The following is a 21,561-nucleotide window of genomic DNA, read 5'->3' on the forward strand; positions in this document are numbered from 1 at the left end:
CTAAGTGGGCTTCTTACAATGCAGAAGACAACGGCCTGCAGACAAGTAGCTGACGCATCAATAGCAGTGAGGTTGGGAGACCCTGAATTAAGGTCCCACCTAAAATCACCACCGGCGCTACGGCAAAAAACGCGTTTGAGTGCTGAATCTCAGCCCTGTGCCACGCATCCAGGGAATATACATATATATATTAATGCCCAGCCCCGATGCTCAGAGACTCTAACACGAGTGGGGTGGGTGAGCTGAAAACCACCACTTTGGAAAAAACACAAGAGAAGACCATGCCACGTGTCTCACAACAATATGTGTGCCTCGCCTCCTCCCCTGACCAGCCTCCTGGCCTCCAGGGTTGCGCTCCTGACGTGAGAATCTGACCGTAGCCCTTCCTTCTCGCTGTCCCTGCGGCTTACCTCCCCCGGTCTGTCTGTCCTCGGGCCTCTCCCTTGTGACCCCGTAACGCCCAGACACGCTTTCTCTGACACGACCCTCCGTGCTCCCAGGCTCTCCTCCTTTACAGAGAGCGTCCCCAAGATGGACCACACAGGCTTCTCCCGGACCTCTGGGAGGTGGTGGGCAAGGGCGCAGTCACTGGGCGGGGTCTTCTGATCCCTTCCCTCCTTTCTAAATTCACTCCTCCCTTCCGTGCACGAAAGGGTTAACTCAGCAGGCTGGCGTGGTGGTCAAACCCGGCACATTCCGGGCCCATTCCGCCCCAGAGGACTGGCCTTTGATCTGCTCCGGGGAGATAACCTAGCAGTCCTTGGCATACCCTAACTGATAAGAGTGTTTTTATGTACCTGGGGCCTGGGGCCAGGCCAGGTCAGTTTGGCTTCTGGGGCGGCTGGAGAAAGGTAACTAAGACCGCCACAGGGTCACCGCATGTCCACATGACTGCCCCCCCCTGCCCCCCAGTGACAACCACGGGCACCACGGCTTAGGTGAGCCTCCCCAGTTGACAACGTTGGCTGTGTGTGGTCAGCATGTCGCTGTGGAAGCATTAAGCATGTGACTCCAGGGGGCGTCCCAGCGGGAAGCCGGCACCTGGCCTCTGCCCCCTGCACCCTTCTCCTCGGCTGATTTTAATCCGTGCCCTTCCGCTGCCGCCGCTGTAACCTTTGTGAAGATTCCAGCTTCTCTGAGCTCTGCGAGGCTGTGAGCACATCTCCAAGCTGACGATGACGTGGGGGACGCCGGGGACATCTGCCCGTTCCCTCGTCCCTTGGGTCCGGCGAGGCATTCCTGACCGCATCTAGACCTTCTGTGGCCTCAAACCCTTGTCGAAAAAAGCCTATCAGGCCATCTCTTTCCAAGAAACCCAGCGCTTTCCACAGAAGTGACGAAGGTGAAAAGATTATCACGCAGATTTCGCAAACACTCTCGGATAAGGTACACACACACACACACACACACTCACACTCAGAGCGGTCCGACCTTCCCCAGAACTGGGGCGAGGAGTCTCTTCATTGCTAGAATCTAGGGGTCACTTCTACTTGCTAGAAGGCCAGTGAACGTAAACCGAAAAATACAACTGGCGGCGGACCTAGCATCGGCCCCTGCAAATACAGCCACGGCCCCTTTCCCACAACCTCACCGGGGCTGTGGGCCACACGGATTCCGCTGGGGGAACGGGCCATCATTTTCCTAACCAGTTCTCTGTTGTTGGATCGCTGGATCTTTTCCACATTTCTGCTTTTCCAAATAGAGCACCAGTCAAGATGCTTGCACAATAATCACGGGGCGTTTCTGTAGTTATTAGCTTAAAATACATTTCTACAAACGGAATGTCTGCATTAAAGAACACAGATATCTGTATGATCTCTGATAGATGATGACTTTTGGGGGTGACCTCCAATATAAATTCCACCAGGTCTGTGTAAACACGATGGTTTCCCTGCTTGGGCATTGATCGCTTGTTCCAGTAATTAAGTAACGGCTCTGTAAATAGGAGGATGATTAGCTAAAGTATGGTACCTTTGCAGAACAGAATATGAAACCGCAGCGAATAAGGGAAGTTTCTGAAATACACGGGTGGGCAGAAGCATTAGAATGGGAGACGCTTCCCTCTCCCAATACAATGAAACGAACAAAAGATCGACAAGAATCCAGATTTTAAAAAGACACTGGAAACATTTAGAGTAAAAAAAAAAGGAGGCCCTGGCCGGTTGGCTCAGCGGTAGAGCGTCAACCTGGCGTGCAGGGGACCTGGGTTCGATTCCCGGCCAGGGCACATAGGAGAAGCACCCATCTGCTTCTCCACCCCCCTCCCCTCCTTCCTCTCTGTCTCTCTCTTCCCCTCCTGCAGCCAAGGCTCCATTGGAGCAAAGATGGCCAGGGCGCTGGGGATGGCTCCTTGGCCTCTGCCCCAGGCGCTAGAGTGGCTCTGGTCGCGGCAGAGCGACGCCCCGGAGGGGCAGAGCATGGCCCCCTGGTGGGCAGAGCGTCGCCCCATGGTGGGCGTGCCGGGTGGATCCCGGTCGGGCGCATGCGGGAGTCTGTCTGACTGTCTCTCCCCATTTCCAGCTTCGGAAAAAAAAAAAAAAAAAGGAAGGTTTATGGACCCCCCTCTCCCCCACGTTGTGGTTTTAAAGTGTCAATGATCAAGATACAGAAGTCCCCTGCGATCCATAGGCAGCCCCAGGAAGGGTAAAGAGCTGTGAAAAACAGGTAGAAGGTGAGGGCGAGAATCCTGAAACGTCTTACTCCTGCCCCCCAATTTGGAGAAGAGACAATTTAGGGAAAGAGCCAGCCGCCTAGCAGGTGGGGTGGGGGGAGAGCCTCACCCGCCCTTGGAGAAGGAGCCCAAGGCTCCTGTCCCAGCGTCCCACCAGAGGGCAGAAAACCAGCGTGGTGGCACCCGTGTTCCCAGAGCTGCTGCAGACCCGTCACACCAACACCTGGCTCCAACCACTCCCTGCCTGGAAGGACTGGACTGATCAAGACAATAATCGGACAGGTGTCCGCAGGGCGTGTGTGGCTGGTGGAGGTCTGCCCTGCCTGTCCCCTGGTCTCCCCCCCCCCCGCCTCCGCCACTGCTGGCTAAAAGGGGGGTCTGGGGGGCCCCTGTGATGAATGAAGCAGAAGCCAGTGCCAGCTGTGCCCACTACTCGGTGGCTCAGGTTAGCTCTGCCCCAGTCCCTCCCCAGCGGAAGAACTGACAGGACAGAAATCCAGCAGGCGGATACCTATTTCCTTTTATTTGGGGAATTAAACAGATGTTTTCTGATGGTGACAAATCAGAAAAGAGAGACTTAAAACATTACCTGAAAGGATAAAGCCAACCTAAAATTATAAAGCTAAAAATGACCCAGAAACGCATAGCTACAAAGTAAGGCGGAACCAAGGGGGCGTAGTGCTTGTGTCACATCACTGAGAACACAGGGAATGTTGTCAATGGAAACAGAAGATGGGAGACTCGAAACAAATCGTATCTGTTACCTCAATAAATGTATGTGGAGTTAAATAAGGGGGAAAAAAAAAAGAGGTAATTTAAAGAGAAGACTTTCAGATTGGACCAATAAAGCAAAACCCAGCTTTTGGTTGAAATAGAAAGAATATGTCAAACCAAGTTTCTTGGGAAGGTTGAAAGGTCTAGAACAAAGACATGCCGGGGAAACCTCACAGAAAGAAAGCTGGGTTCAGGATGTGAGTATCAGACGCAGGTGGGTCCACAGTTAAACGAGGCACTCAGGAGCCGCTGGGGTGCTCTGTGATGACACGGGCTGTCTAAACTCTGCGCTCAGGCCAAGCCTTCCTCGCTGCAAGAGCGCCGCGGACGACAGCTTCAGAGTCGTTCGAGCGCCAGCTTCTCACAGACACCCGAGGCCAACAGAGCAGACCCACTGGAGCTCACTGGAGCTTTCCCGGTCCACAGTGGACAGGGAAATTGAAAATAAAGACGGAGAGGATCTGACTGAACATTTAATAAAGCTGATGTTGCCTGACCAGGCAGTGGCACAGTGGATAGAGCATAGGTCTAGGATGCTGAGGACCCAGGTTCGAAACCCCGAGGTCTCCAACTTGAGCGTGGGCTCACCAGCTTGAGCGTGGGGTCGCTGGCTTGAGTGTGGGATGATAGACATGACCCCATGGTTGCTGGCTTGAGCCCAAAGGTCACTGGCTTGAGCTCAAGGTCGCTGGCTTGAGCAAGGGATGACTTACTCTGCTGGCGTCCCCTGGGTCAAGGCAAATATGAGAAAGCAATCAATGAACAACAAAAGGAGCCACAACAAAGGATTGATGCTTCTCATCTGTCTCACTTCCTATCTGTCTGTCCCTATCTGTTCCTGTCTCTGTATCTCTCTGTCTCTTTTGTAAATAAATAAGTAAATAAATAAATAAATAGGCCTGACCTGTGGTGGCGCAGTGGATAAAGCGTCAACCTGGAAATGCTGAGGTTGCCGGTTCAAAACCCTGGGCTTGCCTGGTCAAGGCACATATGGGAGTTGATGCTTCCTGCTCCTCCCCCCTTCTCTCTCTCTCTCTCTCTCTTTCTCTGTCCCCTCTCTATAATGAATAAATAAAAAAATCTTAAAAAAAATTAAAAAAAATAAAAATAAAAAATAAATAAATAAATAAATAAAGCTGATGTAGTTTTGCACCAAATGCTATAAACCTCATACATCTTTTCGTGTGCTTATGGAATTTTCACAATAATGGATTATAGATCAGGCCACAAAGACCATGTCAACAAAATGCAAGAAGTCAAAATGGTACAGACCATTTTCAAATCACACTATGAGGAAACTAGACATTAGCAACCAAAATTAGAAGGAAAAAAACCTACCATCCATCGGGGTCAGATAGAAGTGTGGGGAAAGAAAAGAAGATGTCCAAGTAAAATTTCAAACCAAATTTTCTCAATGTTTTGAATAATAAAATACAGTGGACACATATCGAAACCTATGTCACACGGCCACAGCGGGGTTAAGAGGAAATAAATACCTTTGTAAAGAAGGCAAAAGAAATAAATGAATGTAATATTCAATCAGAGAAGTTAGAAAAAGAACAACAACCTATCTTAAATCAGAAAAAAGAAAATAGTAAAGAGATGAGTAAATTAGAAAAAAGTTAAAAAACATAGAATTAACCAGTATCCCCGAAGGCTCTTTGGGATAGGCTCAGAGAGAGGAAAACAGATCAACTACTGAGTAGACTATTTAGAAGACGGGGGGAAAGCCCCAAACAGAGGAAATGAAAAGATTTAGTACCTGGCAAAACTTTGTGCCATTAAACTTGAAAACCCAAATAAAATAGATGATTTCCTGGAAACACATCAATAACTATACCAAAAATAAACACAATGTTAGAAATCTTAAAATGGTAAGCAGAAACAAACCTGAAAATATTAAGAACCAGCTCACTAAGAAGAATCCACTAGACCAGGGGTTCCTAAACTACGGCCCGCTTATCCGGCCCCTCACTGCACTTCCGGAAGGGTCACCTCTTTCATTGGTGGTCAGTGAGAGGAGCACATTGACCATCTCATTAGCCAAAAGCAGGCCCATAGTTCCCATTGAAATACTAGTCAGTTTGTTGATTTAAATTTACTTGTTTTTTATTTTAAATATTGTATTTGTTCCCGTTTTGTTTTTTTACTTTAAAATAAGATATGTGCAGTGTACATAGGGATTTGTTCATAGTTTTTTTTATAGCCCGGCCCTCCAACGGTCTGAGGGACAGTGAACTGGCCCCCTGTGTAAAAAGTTTGGGGACCCCTGCACTAGACCCACAGGACCTCTTAGAGGAATTCTTCTAAATAGCTAAGAAATAAACAATTCCGCTGCTATATAAAGTCTAAACATATCAAAGAAGTAAAGAATGCTCTGTGAAAGCCACGTCAAAACTGGAAAATCATTTCACAAAAGCTATATACCAAACTCATTGGTAAATATCATGTTAAATAAGATATCACTAAAGAAAACTTAATATTTCAGAAATGCAGTACACGCTCAGCACTCGGGTATCTATTAAGAAGTGTCGTTCATCATGTATCTTGATCCCCCCCCCAAAAGCATCATATAATAATAAAAAAAATTTCATGTACTAGCATAAAATTGACATCTTTCTAAATCTTAACTGTCTTCCTAGATAACTCTGTCCCCTCCCCTCTATTTAAAATATTTCCAAAGGCCCCGGCCGGTTGGCTCAGTGGTAGAGCGTCAGCCTGGCGTGCAGAAGTCCCGGGTTCGATTCCCAGCCAGGGCACACAGGAGAAGCACCCATTTGCTTCTCCACCCCCCACCCCCTCCTTCCTCTCTGTCTCTCTCTTCCCCTCCCGCAGCCGAGGCTCCATTGGAACAAAGATGGCCCGGGCGCTGGGGATGGCTCCTTGGCCTCTGCCCCGGGCGCTAGAGTGGCTCTGGTCGCAACAGAGCGATGCCCCCGGAGGGGCAGAGCATCGCCTCCTGGTGGACGTGCCGGGTGGATCCCGGTCGGGCGCATGCGGGAGTCTGTCTGACTGTCTCTCCCAGTTTCCAGCTTCAGAAAAATACACACAAAAAAAACTAAAATATTTCCAAATTTTGAAACAGGCACTCCATCTCCCTTGATAAACTTCTCTATAGAGTTTTATTTATCTTATCAAAGGTTCAGCTCAATCATTTATTTAACCTTTATTTCTCTCGGTTGTTTAATTTAACAATGTCTGCTTTTATCGTAAGAGATTCCACCGGCCTACTATTTGAGTTTTACTTGGTTCTTACTCATAACCTCTTTTTTTTTCTTTTATCAGAAACATTTCATTTCTTTTATTCTTTAAAAAAAAATTTTTTTTCCCCAGTGGTTTGAGAAAGAGAGAGAAAGAGGAATGGAGAGAGAGAGTGGGAAGGGGGCAGGGAGAGAGAGAGAGGGAGCAGGGAAGGAAGAGAAAGAGAAAGAGAAGCATCAACTCGTTGTTCTACGGAGTTGTGCACTCACGGGTGGTTTCTCCCTGGGGGGGGGGGGGAGTGTCAAATCCACGACCTCGGCACTCCAGGGTGACACTTTTCTCCACTGAGCCACCAGGCCAGGGGCCTCTTTTTATTCTTTGTTAATAAAAGCATTTAAAAATATGGTTGGGTTGCCCACATCTCATCAGTTTTGTGTTATTTCGTACATAAACAGAAAGTGAAGTTCTAATTTTCTTTTCCCCCCCAAAGTAATTTATATAGGTAATTTTTAAAATTCTAAGTAGTTTGATTTTTTTTTTCATTAGTCTGGTGTTATTTACTTAAAGTTTGTTTTTATCACATAATTTCTCTTGTAAGATTTCTGCCATTGACATTTACTTAGGTGTTGTGTTTTTTTTCTTTTTTCTCTTTTTATATTCTGAAACTGGAAACAGGGAGAGACAGTCAGACAAACTCCCGCATGCGCCCGACCAGGATCCACCCGGCACGCCCACCAGGGGCGATGCTCTGCCCCTCCAGGGCGTCGCTCTGCCACGACCAGAGCCACTCTAGCACCTGGGGCAGAGGCCAAGGAGCCATCCCCAGCGCCCGGGCCATCTTTGCTCCAATGGAGCCTTGGCTGCGGGAGGGGAAGAGAGAGACAGAGAGGAAGGGGGGGGTGGAGAAGCAAATGGGCGCCTCTCCTGTGTGCCCTGGCCGGGAATCGAACCCAGGTCCCCCACACGCCAGGCTGAAGCTCTACTGCTGAGCCAACCGGCCAGGGCCGTGTATGTCTTTTCTATATGTTTGAAAAGCATATGTATTTTTGATAGGTATCTATCATCTAACATTTATTTATTTATTTACTTTAATTGAATGTATTGGGGTGACACAGGTTAAACTTATACAGGTTTCAGGTCTTCTAAAATGTATTAATAGCGTTATTCAAATCCTGATTTTCTTATATGATATTTTGATCTGTCAGAATGGGAAGTGTGTTCATCTCTTGTTCAATGTTACTTCTGTCAATATTCCTTACAACTTCATAGGAATAATTAGTTTTAATCTTCAAATTCTTTGCCTGAGCCTTGCTTTAAATCTGAGACAACACACACAATGGCATTTCACAAAAAGCTCCAAGTTTAAAAAAACCATGGACTCCAGCTCTTTTGAGAATGGAAACACGGGTTTTTACTCAAACAGCTTTCTTTAAAAAAAAAAAAATGTGAAAAAGATAACGCACGCTCGTCATCAGATTAAGTTCAAGGTGGACTTTTACAAATGTCTGTTGCCTTCAAATTGAGTTTTTGTCTACGTTTGATAACAAAGAAAGCCAAGAAGCTTCCTTAAATTTGGATTGGCTTTAATATTGTAGTTCCAAGGACTGTTAAAAATCTTAAAACAACCTGACCAGGTGGTGGTGCAGTGGATAGAGCGTCGGTGGAACGCAGAGGACCCAGGTTCAAACCCCAAGGTCTCCGGCTTGAGCGTGGGTACACCAGCTTGAGCGTGGGGTCGCTGGCTTGAGCATGGGATCATAGACATGACCCCATGGTTGCTGGCTTGAGCTCAAGGTCACTGGCTTGAGCAAGGGGTCACTCAGTCTGCTATACTTCCCCCCCCGCCCCGTCAAGGCACATATGAGAAAGCAATCAATGAACTAAGGAGACTAAGGAGCCACAACAAAGAATTGATGCTTCTCATCTCTCTCCCTTCCTCTCTGTCCCTATCTGTCCTTCTCTCTGTCTCTCTGTATGTGTCTGTCACAAAAAAATAAAATAAAATAAAATACCTTCAGAATGAACCAGCTGAATAAACATTCCCACCTTTAAAAAAAGTAAGTCTTAAACCTATAAAGGTGTCGTACAGGAAATGGCATCTGCCGGAGCGTGTGTTGTAGGGAATGTCGGTGTTTCCTCAGGTTGTGAGCTACACGTCTCACGGGAGGGTGATTTTCTTCCCGAACCAGTTGTAACAAACCCACCCAGCGCTTACGCCGTTCCTTCTCCTGGGCTCAGAAGGAAGGCTCCTGGAAGACTTTTCTCCTCACCTTACATCAAGGCACGGAAATAAAGGGTGGCTTAGAGGTTTGAAAGCACAAAGTAAGATGTGTCTTTGCCGGTTTCTGTCGTTGTTGTTTTTTCTCTGTCAGTATTTTGCTTTTTTATTTTTTATTTTTATCTCATAGCTGTTCGTACATGTCATTAACTCTTAGAGGGTTTGTACCTTCTATCATAAAATAACAACTCTATCTGAACTGCTTGTGGTTATATGTCCTGCATCCTCTCAAGTTAATTTTACGGTCTGTTTTATTTATTTTTGTACGTCTGATGTTTTTTGACCATTCCCCCTTTTTTCTCTTAATACTTTGATTCACTATGCATGCAGTGTGTCTCTTGAAAACATAGCTAGATTTTTGTTTTTTTTAACCTAAAGGGCTCTTTAAAGGTAAGATTGGCTACTACCTTTAGTTTCAGTTATCTTAGGCCTTATCATCTACGTCATGTTTTCCTACTTTATGAAGTTGACGCTCTTGTGTTTATTTTTGCCTCTTGTCATTCCCATGAGGAATCATGCCACCTTCTTAGGGTGATGGTTCTGCTCTTGATAGGCTTGTTCATTGCAGTTTATGCAATGGACACCCGCCTCACCCCCACCCACCCCCCACTCAGACAGTTCAGAGTTTCCAGAATCCTGCACTAGGGAAGGGCGGTGATCTTAGAGGAGAGGAATGCAAGCTCCGTTTGGAAAACGGCTGCAAGCCAGTGCTCCCAAGAAGCTCTGATGTCAGGCGCTTGAATACAGAAGCTCAAGACGCTGCTCAGCGGCCCAGCTCGCGTCATTGTTTTCCGTGACTGATGTATCCACTCAACGTCAAGCGGGCTGAAGGGCTTTAGGATGATGGTACGTGGACTGCTCTGTGCCCCGCGGGCCCCACAGTGCTGCGGGGAGGCAGGACCCTCGCACCGGGCTGCCGAGAAGCCGAGTTGGGGTCTCTCTGAGGGGGTGGAAGGGCACACTGAGGACCCCAAACCTTTTGATCCCCCCCTCCTTTTCCCTGAGGAAAGTTATGCCATCTGTTCCTGTCTCCACCTGTTTGGATCCTAATTACCACTTCACCAACATCTACACATAAGAAACAAAGAGAGCAGAGGACAAGGACCGTGGGTACAGAAACAGGAACCACAATAACCACTGGTGGGCTGGACAACAGCGGGACTGTGGGTTGGATGCTGGTCGGGACCGCGGCCCGGACGCTTCTAACGCAGTAGCCGCCGGGGTGGGTCGCCACCACCGGGGCCGGCAAACCTCAGAGCTCGGTGCTGAGCACTGTTTGGCATTTTCTTCCATTCTTGGCTTATAGGAAAAAGCCGCTAGATACTTTGTGTATCTTCTTTTTGAATAATTACTTTCGACATGTGTGTTAAATATTATCACCACGTGTTAACACGTATTTAGACACCTTATCATCTGCATGGCAGTTAATTATATTTAATGGGTGTCTTTGTTCCTCTTCCCACTTCTGTCAAGACTTCCTCTCTCTTAAATTCTTGTCTCCAAATTAACTTTAATTATGTGAGTAATACAGGAATGCATTGTTCCTATTAAAGCCAAGTTAGCCTAAGTTTTCTGTCTCCCCCCCAGAGAGGCACAGAGGCAACCTCTCTGGTGTACACCTGTCTCTCCTGTCTGTCAATCTATCTATCTGTCTGTCTATCCATCAGCTTTTCATCTCTCTCCCTTCCTTTCTGTCTATCCCTATCTGTTGCTCTCTTTGTCTCTCTGTCAAAAAAACAATTAACAGTGTTTATTGAAAATCATTCATACCTAAGTGGACCCGCCCAGGTCAAATCCATCTTGTTCCAAGATCAACTATATCTGTTTTAAACTGTAGCATGAAATTCTTTAGACTAGATACACCACAATTTTGGGGCCATAACTCAACAGATGGATATGAGGGGCTGTTCTGGTTGCTGGCCATTGGAAACAATGTCCTGAGGACACCCAGCCACGGGCTTCGTATGCACTTACGGCGAGGTCCTTTAGGGGAGAAACCAAGCTGTGGGGCTGCTCAGTGGATTGCTGTTGTTTCATTGTTTCTAGAACTAAGTTACCCAGCACAGCAGCCACTAGCCACGTGTCGCCACTGAGCACTTGAAATGTGGCTAATGGGAGCGAAGAACTAAATTTTTAGCTTTATTTAATGATTGAAATTTCAAAATTGCCCCTGGACGGTTGGCTCAGTGAGTAGAGTGTTGGCCTGGAATGCGGAAGTCCCAGGTTCGATCCCCGGTCAGGGCACACATGGGAAGCAACTATCTGCTTCTCATCCTCTCCTTCTCCACCCCCCCCTTCCCTTCTCACAGCCAGTGGCTAGATTCACTCAAGCATTAGCCCCAGGCACTGAGGAGAGCTGGGTTGATTTGAGCATCGGCCCCAGACGAGGCTGCCGGGTGGATCCTGCTCAGAGCGCATGCAAGAGTCTGTCTCTCTATCTCCCCTCCTGTCACTTAAAAAAAATGCAACATTGAATCAGTACAAGACGTTTTTTCCTGTTAAACTCAATTTTATTTTTCTAGGACAAACAAATAATTACACTCTGATAATTGCCTTGCATACAATAGTATCGTTATATCGTGGGGCACATGCTGGGTGCACGTGGCATGTGCCTTGTTATAAGTTGCCCACATGTGCATGTTTCTAAGGTTCTGTGAGAACACATCACCAATCTAATTGGTCTCAACAGACTGATTCAGTTTGAATGCTGCTTTTTTTTTTTTTTTGGCACACTGATCTAAGAACGTAATGTGTTTACTTAAATATTTTATGCAGACAGTAAGTGTTGCATGATAACTTGATAAATTACAACTGGCAATTAAATCAAAATACATCTTAATTTAATTATCGTGTAATTCTATTAGTTTTCTATGGGGAAACAAGAGTTTACGTTGAAAACGGAGCTCTACAACGGCCGCAGCATCAAGTGGAGATGCAGAAGCCAGTGCAATGACCGGGACAGTACAGAAAACGGGGACCAGAAGGAAGAGACATCATAGATTTCATGAGGACATGCTGTGTTTGTTGTGAAACAAACACTAAAAAAATAAAGTGGAAATAGTAAGATATGTTCAGCAAATACATCGTGAATTTGAGTTTTTTTCTCAACATTTAAAAGAGAACTGGTACAACACAGGAAAAGATGCCCAATATCACTCGTCATTAGGGAGATGCAAATCAAAACCACAATGAGCCCTGGCCAGTTGGCTCAGTGGTAGAGCATCGGCCTGGCGTGCAGGAGTCCCGGGTTCAATTCCCGGCCAGGGCACACAGGAGAAGCACCCATCTGCTTCTCCACCCCTCCCCTCTCCTTCCTCTCTGTCTCTCTCTTACCCTCCCACAGCCGAGGCTCCATTGGAGCAAAGTTGGCCTGGGTGCTGAGGACGGCTCCATGGCCTCCACCTCGGGCGCTAGAATGGCTCTGGTTGCAACAGAGCGATGCCCCAGATGGGCAGAGCATCGCCCCCTGGTGGGCATGCCAGGTGGATCCCGGTCGGGCGCATGCGGGAGTCTGTCTGACTGCCTCCCCGTTTCCAACTTCAGAAAAATATAAAAAAAAACCAAAAACCCCAAACAAACCACAATGAGATACTTGCTTCACATCTATTAGGATGGGTACTATCCCCCTTCCCGCAAAAACAAAGCAAACAAAATGAAACAAAAAACAGAAAGGAACAAGTTTTGGTAAAGGACAAAACTGATGCTTTTGTTCATTGCTGGTGGGACTCTAAAATGGTATAATCACTACGAGAAACAGTATGGCCATGCCTCAAAAAACGAAACCCATAGAAACATCAGATGACCCAATAATTTTACTTCTTGGTAGACACACTCGGGAGACGCGAAAGCAAGGATCTGAACAAGTATCGGCACACGTCAGTTCTTCACGGCACAGTTCGCAGTCGCCAGACGCTGAAAGCAACTCGAGTGCCCACCGATGAACGACCGGGTAAACAAAACACGGGCTGGACACAGGGTGGAATACCGTCCAGCCTGACACAGGAAGGGAATCCCAATGCAGGCCACCACGCGGAGAAACTCTAGAAAGACGTTATTGTAAGTGACAGAAACCAGTCACCAGAGAAGGACTATTGTATGACTCCACTTCTGTGAGCTTCCCAGAATAGTCAAGATTCCTGAGACAGAGGGTAGAACGGGGATTAACGAGGATGGGGTGGAAGGGGATGGGGAGATTGTGTTTAAAGGAGACAGAGTTTCTATTGCAGAAGATAAAAAAAAAAAAGTTCTGGGCCCTGGCCGGTTGGCTCAGCGGTAGAGCATCGGCCTGGCGTGCAGGAGTCCCGGGTTCGATTCCCGGCCAGGGCACACAGGAGAAGCGCCCATCTGCTTCTCCACCCTTCCTCTTTTCCTTCCTCTCTGTCTCTCTCTTCCTCTCCCGCTGCCGAGGCTCCATTGGAGCAAAGGTGGCCCGGGCGCTGGGGATGGCTCCTTGGCCTCTGCCCCAGGCGCTAGAGTGGCTCTGGTTGCGACAGAGCGACGCCCCGGAGGGGCAGAGCATCACCCCCTGGTGGGCAGAGCGTCGCCCCCTGGTGGGCGTGCCAGGTGGATCCCGGTCGGGCGCATGCGGGAGTCTGTCTGACTGTCTCTCCCCGTTTCCAGCTTCGGAAAAATACAAAAAAAAAAAAAGTTCTGGAGGTGGATGGATGGTGGGTATGACTGCGCAGCAATGTGAATGTGCTTAAGGCCACAGAACTGTGCGCCGAAAAACGGTCAGGAGGATGCATGTGACGTTATGTCTATTTTAGAAAAAAAAAGGAAGAAAAACCTATGAAAGAGTTGTCTGAAACCAGACTAAAATGTTGAACCAAAAAAATTTTAAGATAGGTGTGAACAGATCAGAGATGGCAATTTTGTCCGGTTATACAATGACTCGGATTCGTGTACACACCTGCTCGCACAAAATTTGTAATGGAAAAAAATGGTAAAAGAAATTATTTCTGGTTGTGAAAAATCTTTAGAAAATTAGGAGAAAAAGGCTGAAAAGATGGTTTAGAAAGAGTAAACAATCTTCAGTGATGTCACTCATTGCCTACAGATTAAAAAAAAAAAAACACTTGCCAAAGGCAACTCAACTTTTGAAAAAAAAAATAGCAAATTTTAGCTGAGTCATGATCATGTGATGCTGCCCAATCAATACTTTGGGTACAGTCTCAAAGGTCTTCTAAAATTATGAAGGGACACTGCCAATACATGGTTTTAAGAAAGCAAATGGTAAATGGTGGCAGAGATTTTTTTTTTTTTTTTTTTGCATCTGACAAGAATTTCAGTTGGATATAACAACAATACTAGTTTCTTTCGTGCCAGACGGTGCTCCAGCTGTGGTCAGTCAAAAATCTGGATTTACGGAGATTTCAAAACCAGAGACTAATGTTTCCCTTGGTGCCTCACATCCCACTGAATGATACGTACTGAAGGTGCCCAGGCTCATTTTCAGAAGCAGACGCTCTGGAAAGTGTGGTGGACACAGTTGTTAATTAAAGCCGTTCGGTGCACATGTTCAGATGCTGGGTGCGGACCCCAGTGCACAGGACAGAACAGGGGGCATCTTCATCTAGGTGCACTGGTTGCATCATGGGAGAATCTGACAAAGATCTCCACTACTCTCAATTCTGATTTAAGATTTTCTTGAAATTAAAGGAATTTTTACCCCAGTTTTGATAATGATCAAAGATCAAACATGGTGGTGTGATTGCTGTTTTCTCATTGATATCACGTGGTGCAGGAGTGAGATCATCTGAAGCTCTAAGGAAAGAAAGGGCGTCCTTGTCACCAAACTACAAGGGCATAAGAATTTCCATTGAAATCAAAACTTTTCCTAACACAATTTAATAAGAATGATTCTACAGTCTGACCAGGCGGTGACGCAGTGAATAGAGCATTGGACTGGGATGCCGAGGACCCAGGTTTGAATCCCAGAGGTCGCCGGTTTGAGCACAAGCTCATCTGGCTTGAGCACATGCCTACCAGCTTGAGCACTGGGTTGCTGGCTTGAGTGTGGGATCCTAGACATGACCCCAAGGTCGCTGGCTTGAGCCCAAGGTCGCTGGCTTGAGCAAGGGGTCACTGACTCTGCTGGAGGCTCCCCCGGTCAAGGCACATATGAAAAAGCAATCAATGAACAACTAAGGTGCCGCAACAAAGAATTGATGCTTCTCATCTCCCTTCCTGTCTTTCTGTCCCTGTCTCTGTCTGTCTGTCTCTGTCACAAAAAATAAAATAAAGGAATGATTTTATACATTTTCTAAGTCAAGATGCACAATATTTTGGATAGTCATACCAGCATTATGTAAATTATCTGTGAAGCCGGCAAGAAAAATGTGAAGAACGATATTGTTGATATTGATAAACTTGAGTTATTTTTCAGTGTATCCAACCCCCACACATTCCATGTTAATAACACTGAGCTGACAGACCCCGTGAACATGGCGGGCACGGTTTTGAAAGTGATTCGCTTTTGCTTCAAACTATTCTCCTAAGAAAGATGAATTTGCTTTCTCAATGTGGAAAGTGATTTTTTTTTGGTACTTGATTCAGTAATTGGAAAACTTTAAAGTGTGCTTGGAACAATGTGAGTCTGCAATTCCACTTTTTCAGCTGTAAACATAAATACACATAGATCTCTTTCACTGGAAAATGTAGTGTCCGGATTGAGCTGTGCTGTGCTTTGAAACACACCCTGGACTTCAGACTCTTAAACCAACAACAACGAACGGGAACAGGGCTCATGAATAATGTTTATGAGTTGACATGTTGAGGTGAAGAAATTTTAGAAATAGCCTGACCAGGTGGTGGCGCAGTGGATAGAGCATTGGACTGGGACGTGGAGGACCCAGGTTCGAAACCCCGAGGTCGCCAGCTTGAATGCGGGCTCAACAGGTTTGAGGGTTTGAGCAAGGCTCACCAGCTTGAGCTCAAGGTGGCTGGCTTGAGTAAGGGGACACTGGCTCTGCTGTAGCCTCTGGTCAAGGCACATATGAGAAAGCAATCAATGAACAACTAAGATGCCACAACGAAGAATTGATGCTTCTCTTCTCTCTCCCTTCCTGACTGTCCCTATCTGTCCCTCTTTCTGTCTCTCTCTGTCCTGTCATACACACACAAAAATTTTTTTAGAAAGAGCGGGTTCGATAAAATACATTAAAATTAATTTCCCCTGTTCCTACCTTTTAAAATATGGTTACTAGAAGATTTTAAATTACGTAGGCGGCATACATTATTATGCTATTGAACCCATCCCTTCTTCTTGGTCCAGATCTCCCTTGGGGAGAACCGCCCCAGGTGATTAGGTCTGACAGAGGGGGCAATTTCAGGGGCTCGCCCCCTCTCCCAGCTTCCGCTGTGGAAGCTGACACAGCCAGATCCAAGCAGGCAGCCCTGAGCCTGGGCATCCAGAGGACCCCTCCTGGGGCTGGGATTATTATGGGGTAGGTGGTGCAGAGACAGAAGGTTTGGCTGGGAGTGCAACTCAACGTCGTGGCAGTGGCAGCGTGGACCAGACTTCTGAATTCCCCGCACAGTGCTGCTGTTACTAATGGGGGTGGTGATGCTCAACAGGTTTGAGGGTTTGAGCAAGGCTCAGCGGCTTGTGCCCAAGGTGGCTGGCTTGTGCAAGGGGTCAGAAGCAAACAGGATGTCCACGTGAAGTGGAGCCAGAGGAAGATGCTAGACCGGACAAAGATGGCGTCAAGCACCCAGTCTGAAGGGTTAGGTAAGCCTCCTGATAGGGAACAGGAAAGCCGGGTGGGAGGTAGAAAGGTGGAAATGGGGTGGAGAGTGGAGTGAAGCATGAGCTCCACTGAGGAGTGGTGGCCGGGGTGAGAGATGGGAGGAAGCCCATCGAGATGAGGTGAGAGGCAGGTGAGGACCCCACGCCTGTCCCAACCAGCCGTTCTGCTAAGAAAAACCATCCTCTGGGCTCTGGAGTGAACGCCTGGTTTAAATCAAGAGGAGGACTTTCTGGAACCATCAGTGTCAGGGCCACCATGAAGGTCCTAGTGGGGATTCCTGCTGACATCAGGAGGCGCAGGATGACATCCTGCGTGGGGGAGGGCGGTGGCTCCGCGGAGGAGGAATGGGGCAGGGCTCCGCCCATTTCCTGTCCCCTCAGTCTGCTTTCTCTATAGACCAGGTCATGTGGCTCGGGTCCGGTCCACAGAACAGATTGTGATCTTAATCCAGGACGAGTGAAAGGTTCAGGAGCTCAGTCCCTCCGGCTACGATTTCAGGTTTGGTTAAGGGTCCAGCTTATAACTGGGCTTCGGCAACCCAGTCCTTCTCTTCCGCCCCTGGTTCTGACGGCCTCCCCCCTCTTCAATCCCTGGACTTGAATCCCTGTCTTCACGCATTGCTTGGGATGTAACTTATTCCTCCCGGAAGCTGAAAATGTTCCTTTGACTTTTCAACCCAGTGACCACAGCCCTGCTTTCTGTCCATCCCTGCCTGACGTACCGGATCTCCGGTGGTCAGAGATTTTTCCATGGCTTGCTCTCCACACCCCTTGTGCTATAAAACAGTGGTCCCCAACCCCCGGGCCACAGACCGGTACCGGTCCGTGGGCCATTTGGTACCAATCCGCAGAGAAAGAATAAATATTGCTTACATTATTTCCGTTTTATTTATATTTAAGTCTGAACGATGTTTCATTTTTTAAAAATGACCAGATTCCCTCTGTTACATCCGTCTAAGACTCACTCTTGACGCTTGTCTCAGTCATGTGATACATTTATCTGTCTCACCCTAAAGGCCAGTCCGTGAAAATATTTTCTGACATTAAACCGGTCCTTGGCCCAAAAAAGGTTGGGGACCACTGCTATAAAACATTGTGACAAGATTGCCGGCTCTTTTAGAGTCCAACGACCCACTTAAACAGACAATTTCTTTGTTCCGCCTACAGATCTGAACTCCTCACGCGACCTTCGCCTCAAGCCCTTCCCTACGGCACCCCCTGCAATGCGGTTTACCCCCCACCACCACCACCACAGTCTGGTCTTTTCAGGGGCCACCAGATCGAGGCCACCGATCCGGGTAGGCCCTTTGCCACGGTCATTCCATCATCTCAGTTCTCTCTGCTCAGAAACCTTTCTCTGCAAGGGACTCAGCAAAACTCATCCTATCCATATGCTACTTTCTGGCTTTTGTGCTAATTAATACGGCTCCAATTAGCAATTTGCCCCCCTCCCCAGCTTTCTCCTCTATTGTTTTTCCCAGGAGACTAGCTTCCCTGGATCCCTTCCCCCAGTGGAGTTCCACGGGCTTGTTTGGTTCGCCTGACGCAGTCTTAGTGCCCACAAAGTGCCTGGCACATAGTAGGTGCGCGGTAGGCACTCACTGACTACAACAAGAAGAAACTACGGCTCAGACCCCTCAGAGGGATCAGCACCCGTTAGCAGTGACCCACATTTACGTAAAGCACGTAACCAAATAGTGTCTGTTTTATCAATGCTGGTCTTTAGACTATTCCTTGAGAAACAGCAGGTGGGTATCTGTGGAAGCAGGAGCCCTCTTTTTCTCCCCGCTGTGCGGCAGCTGCCACATTAGTCTCCCTTTCCCATGTGGCCCGCCACTCCCCCAGGTGATGTCCCCACCTGCCAGCCGGTTCTCATCGTCTTTCCCTTGGCTCTCTGCGAAAGCTGCTCCTGGTCTTCCTGACCCCCGTCTCCCCCCCCAAACCCCCGCCTGTCCCCCCCCGGCAAGTGGCCGCTGGTTTCCCTACACAGTCTGCCCACTGCGTTGGAGACGGCAGCACGGGCTGGCGGAACGGCTGGAAGGTGGCTCACCACCGAGCTGTTTGAAGAGGGACATGGCACAGCCGGACAGGGGTCCTCCCGGAGAAGGTGGCGGCTGCCAAGGGCTCGCCATCTTTCTCGTCCCCAGCTCGGATGTCACCCTTACGTCACTCAGTTGTCAGAACCGGGAGCTGACGTGCCTCCCGACCTCCTTAACTGCCCCCGCCCCCAGGCGGACTGACCCACGGCCCCCGGGTGAGTGACACTACCTGTTCCATGCCTCCTGGGGCCGCAGGGTGTCTGGCGAGTCGGGACACCTGGCTTCTAGGCCTGGCTCCGCCACGAGCTGCATGACTTCAGGGAGATCCCATCACCTCTCCGGGCCTCGGACGGCGCACCTGAGAGACGGAGCGTTGCGTTCTATTAGTAGTTACTCTCTACTTGTGACCCTCCCCCCCCCCCGCCTCCACGCACATAGCCAGTGATGTAGGGTCACGTATGCGACCCCCACTCACACGCAGCTCCGGGGTGCTGACCTCACCCCTTCCTTCCCCACTCAGGACACCCTAGAGAGCAGGACGCAGGGGAACCGCCCAGAACGTCTGAACGTGCTTTTGTTAATATCATAAAGAACCGGTCAGCCGCCAGCCTGGCATTTTGACCGCCCCAGTGACACTTGGCCAGGATCGCATTACCCACCTTCAGAATGGAAAGGGGAGGGGGCGTGAGGAGAGAAACAGGGCGCCTGAACAGTCAGGAAGAAGCACGGGACGGGAATGTGGACCCACTCATGTCCATTCCCCTCGGTTGTTGCAAACCCCCCTCCCCCAATCCAGCCAGGTCCCCAAGCCGAAAGTCACACAAATAATTTTTATACAGAGTCCCAGCATGCAAACCAATGACAATGTCAGCTCGTGTTCACCTGGAGAAACACAGAGCTGTCCCGAGGCCGGAAGAGAACGTGACGGGAGCCTGTCCCCTCCAGTAGGACCCCTTCCTCCTCACGGCGACTGACTCTGTGAGGTTCTGGCCTGCGACCCTGGCTTTCGGACCCTCATGTCAGCCGTGACTCCACAGAATTCTAATCTCATGGACAGGTGTCACGGGTTTCCCTTCCCAACGGCCAGACCCCCGAGCTGAGGCTGGACGCGGTGGAGCAGTGTCCCTAAGGTCTCCCCGAGCACGGCGCCCCCTCCACGTGGCTTCCCGCCGCCGGGCGCGGCTCCTCCACGCTCTTGCCTCAGCGTCCTCCACGCTCTTGCCTCAGCGTCCCCCACGCTGCTGTCTCAACCCCTTTTCTTGTCAATGTTTGTACTGCTCGCCGTTGTGAGTCTTTTGTAAGAAAGGGATGTCGCTGGTGTTCATGGAGAGAAAAGATTCCTCTTGTCCAGGCTAATTCTTCCCCTTGACGTCCCTCCTCTCCGACAATTATGACAATTATTGTCGCTGTCACCTGCCTTCAACGTCTCTCTTCCCTGACAGGCTGTTGTCAACTGCAGGAGGGCAGATCCCGAGTCTAGTGTCTTTATTCCCTGCTCGGTGACTTCTGTCAGGGTCGCTGGCACACACAGCTCTTAGGAAGTAGGTGTTGAATACACAAGTGACCAAAAGAGTGAAGGCAGAAATAAATGAACGAAACGATCCTTGTCTATGATCCACCCCCTCTGAGCATGTAAACACACTCTATTTTATTTTTTTTATCTTTGGTGACAAACAATCACAGACACGCTAAAAAGTATGATCAGCTCCACGCACTTCCTGGTTTTAAAGGACCTGAGGACCTGCCAGCTTTGGCCGATCCCGGGTTCTCACCCGCTACTTCTCATCGACTGACCCTCCGCAAACTGGCATCCGTTGCCTCCAGGTGAGTGAAGCTGGTCCCCCCAACATCACCCAGAACCTGCATGTTACCAAATCCATTGCACCGATGTTTGATCCTCCCTTTATTTGATGTCTGGACTCACAATCCTAAAAGTGTTTGAATGTCTGCCGAGTAAGTTCATGGTTCTCATGTCAGCAGTGGGGGGGCAGAGATGATTTTTAAAACCCTGGAATGACAGTAACAATAGCTATAGCTTTCATTTCCCCAGGTGACCAGTCTCAGGGAGACTAAGTAGAGACGTATCCGTTTAAACACGCATTCATTCAGACACACACGCACATGACAGATACATCCCTTCTGTGTGCCTGGTTTTGGGGAAACAAGCCAGCCAAAGTGGCAGGTTTCCAGAGGGTCGCTGTCACGGTCGTGTCATCTACCAATGAGAGAGCCAATTCTTGAATTAAATAAATGCTAATGAAACTGTCGACACCTCATACTCACATAGAAAATGCCCACACTACACCCGTGCGGTTGGATGGGTTTCGACAGTGGGACACCTGTGTGTCCACAGCCCCCGGAGGAAGAAACAGAAGAGGAGCCTCTCTCCCACTGTGTCTCCCTCACCTGCGCGGGCACCGCTGGCTGAGGGTCACAGTGGGACCAGCGATGTCCACGTTTGTGCTCTCTGCACATGGAATCGTCCAGAGGGCACTCTCCTGTGCCTCACTTACTCTGTTCCACATGACATCTGCCAGAGTCCCCGGTCCTGCATAAGTAGCTGTAGGTCATTCATTCTCATTTCTGTCTGAAATCTCTTCAGCAATATCCCCCCCACACACACACAGTCTTCCCACATGGGACTTTCCTTCCCACAGTAGCTACGGCCCCCCCCCTCCCCGTAACATGTCCCACACCCTTTCCTCCCTAGCTCTCACCACCATCTAACACACTGTACGTCAGATGTGTTTTAGGATTTGCCCCTTGCCTAGAGCGCAAGCTCCCTACGGCCCGATAAGGGCTCAGTAAATACCTTTGGAACCGGTGAACCTCGGCTACTTCTGCATGGCAC

General features: G+C 48.6%; 1 protein-coding gene across 6 annotated transcripts in view; it reads right to left on the reverse strand.

The window, feature by feature from the left end:
* TNRC6A (trinucleotide repeat containing adaptor 6A) overlaps positions 1-21,561 on the reverse strand; it is a 183,172-nt gene that overhangs the window by 139,176 nt on the left and 22,435 nt on the right. For all 6 annotated transcript variants that reach the window (XR_010751205.1, XM_066383396.1, XM_066383390.1 and 3 more), the window contains exon 2: positions 18,940-19,068. Coding sequence is in view for 5 of the 6 variants with exons in the window: in XM_066383396.1 (XP_066239493.1) it covers positions 18,940-19,022 (83 nt within the window). In the remaining variant the exon portion in view is untranslated. The remainder of the gene's footprint in view (positions 1-18,939; positions 19,069-21,561) is intronic.

This window comes from Saccopteryx leptura, chromosome 4 (genome assembly GCF_036850995.1).
Source record: "Saccopteryx leptura isolate mSacLep1 chromosome 4, mSacLep1_pri_phased_curated, whole genome shotgun sequence".
Classification (NCBI taxonomy): domain Eukaryota; kingdom Metazoa; phylum Chordata; class Mammalia; order Chiroptera; family Emballonuridae; genus Saccopteryx; species Saccopteryx leptura.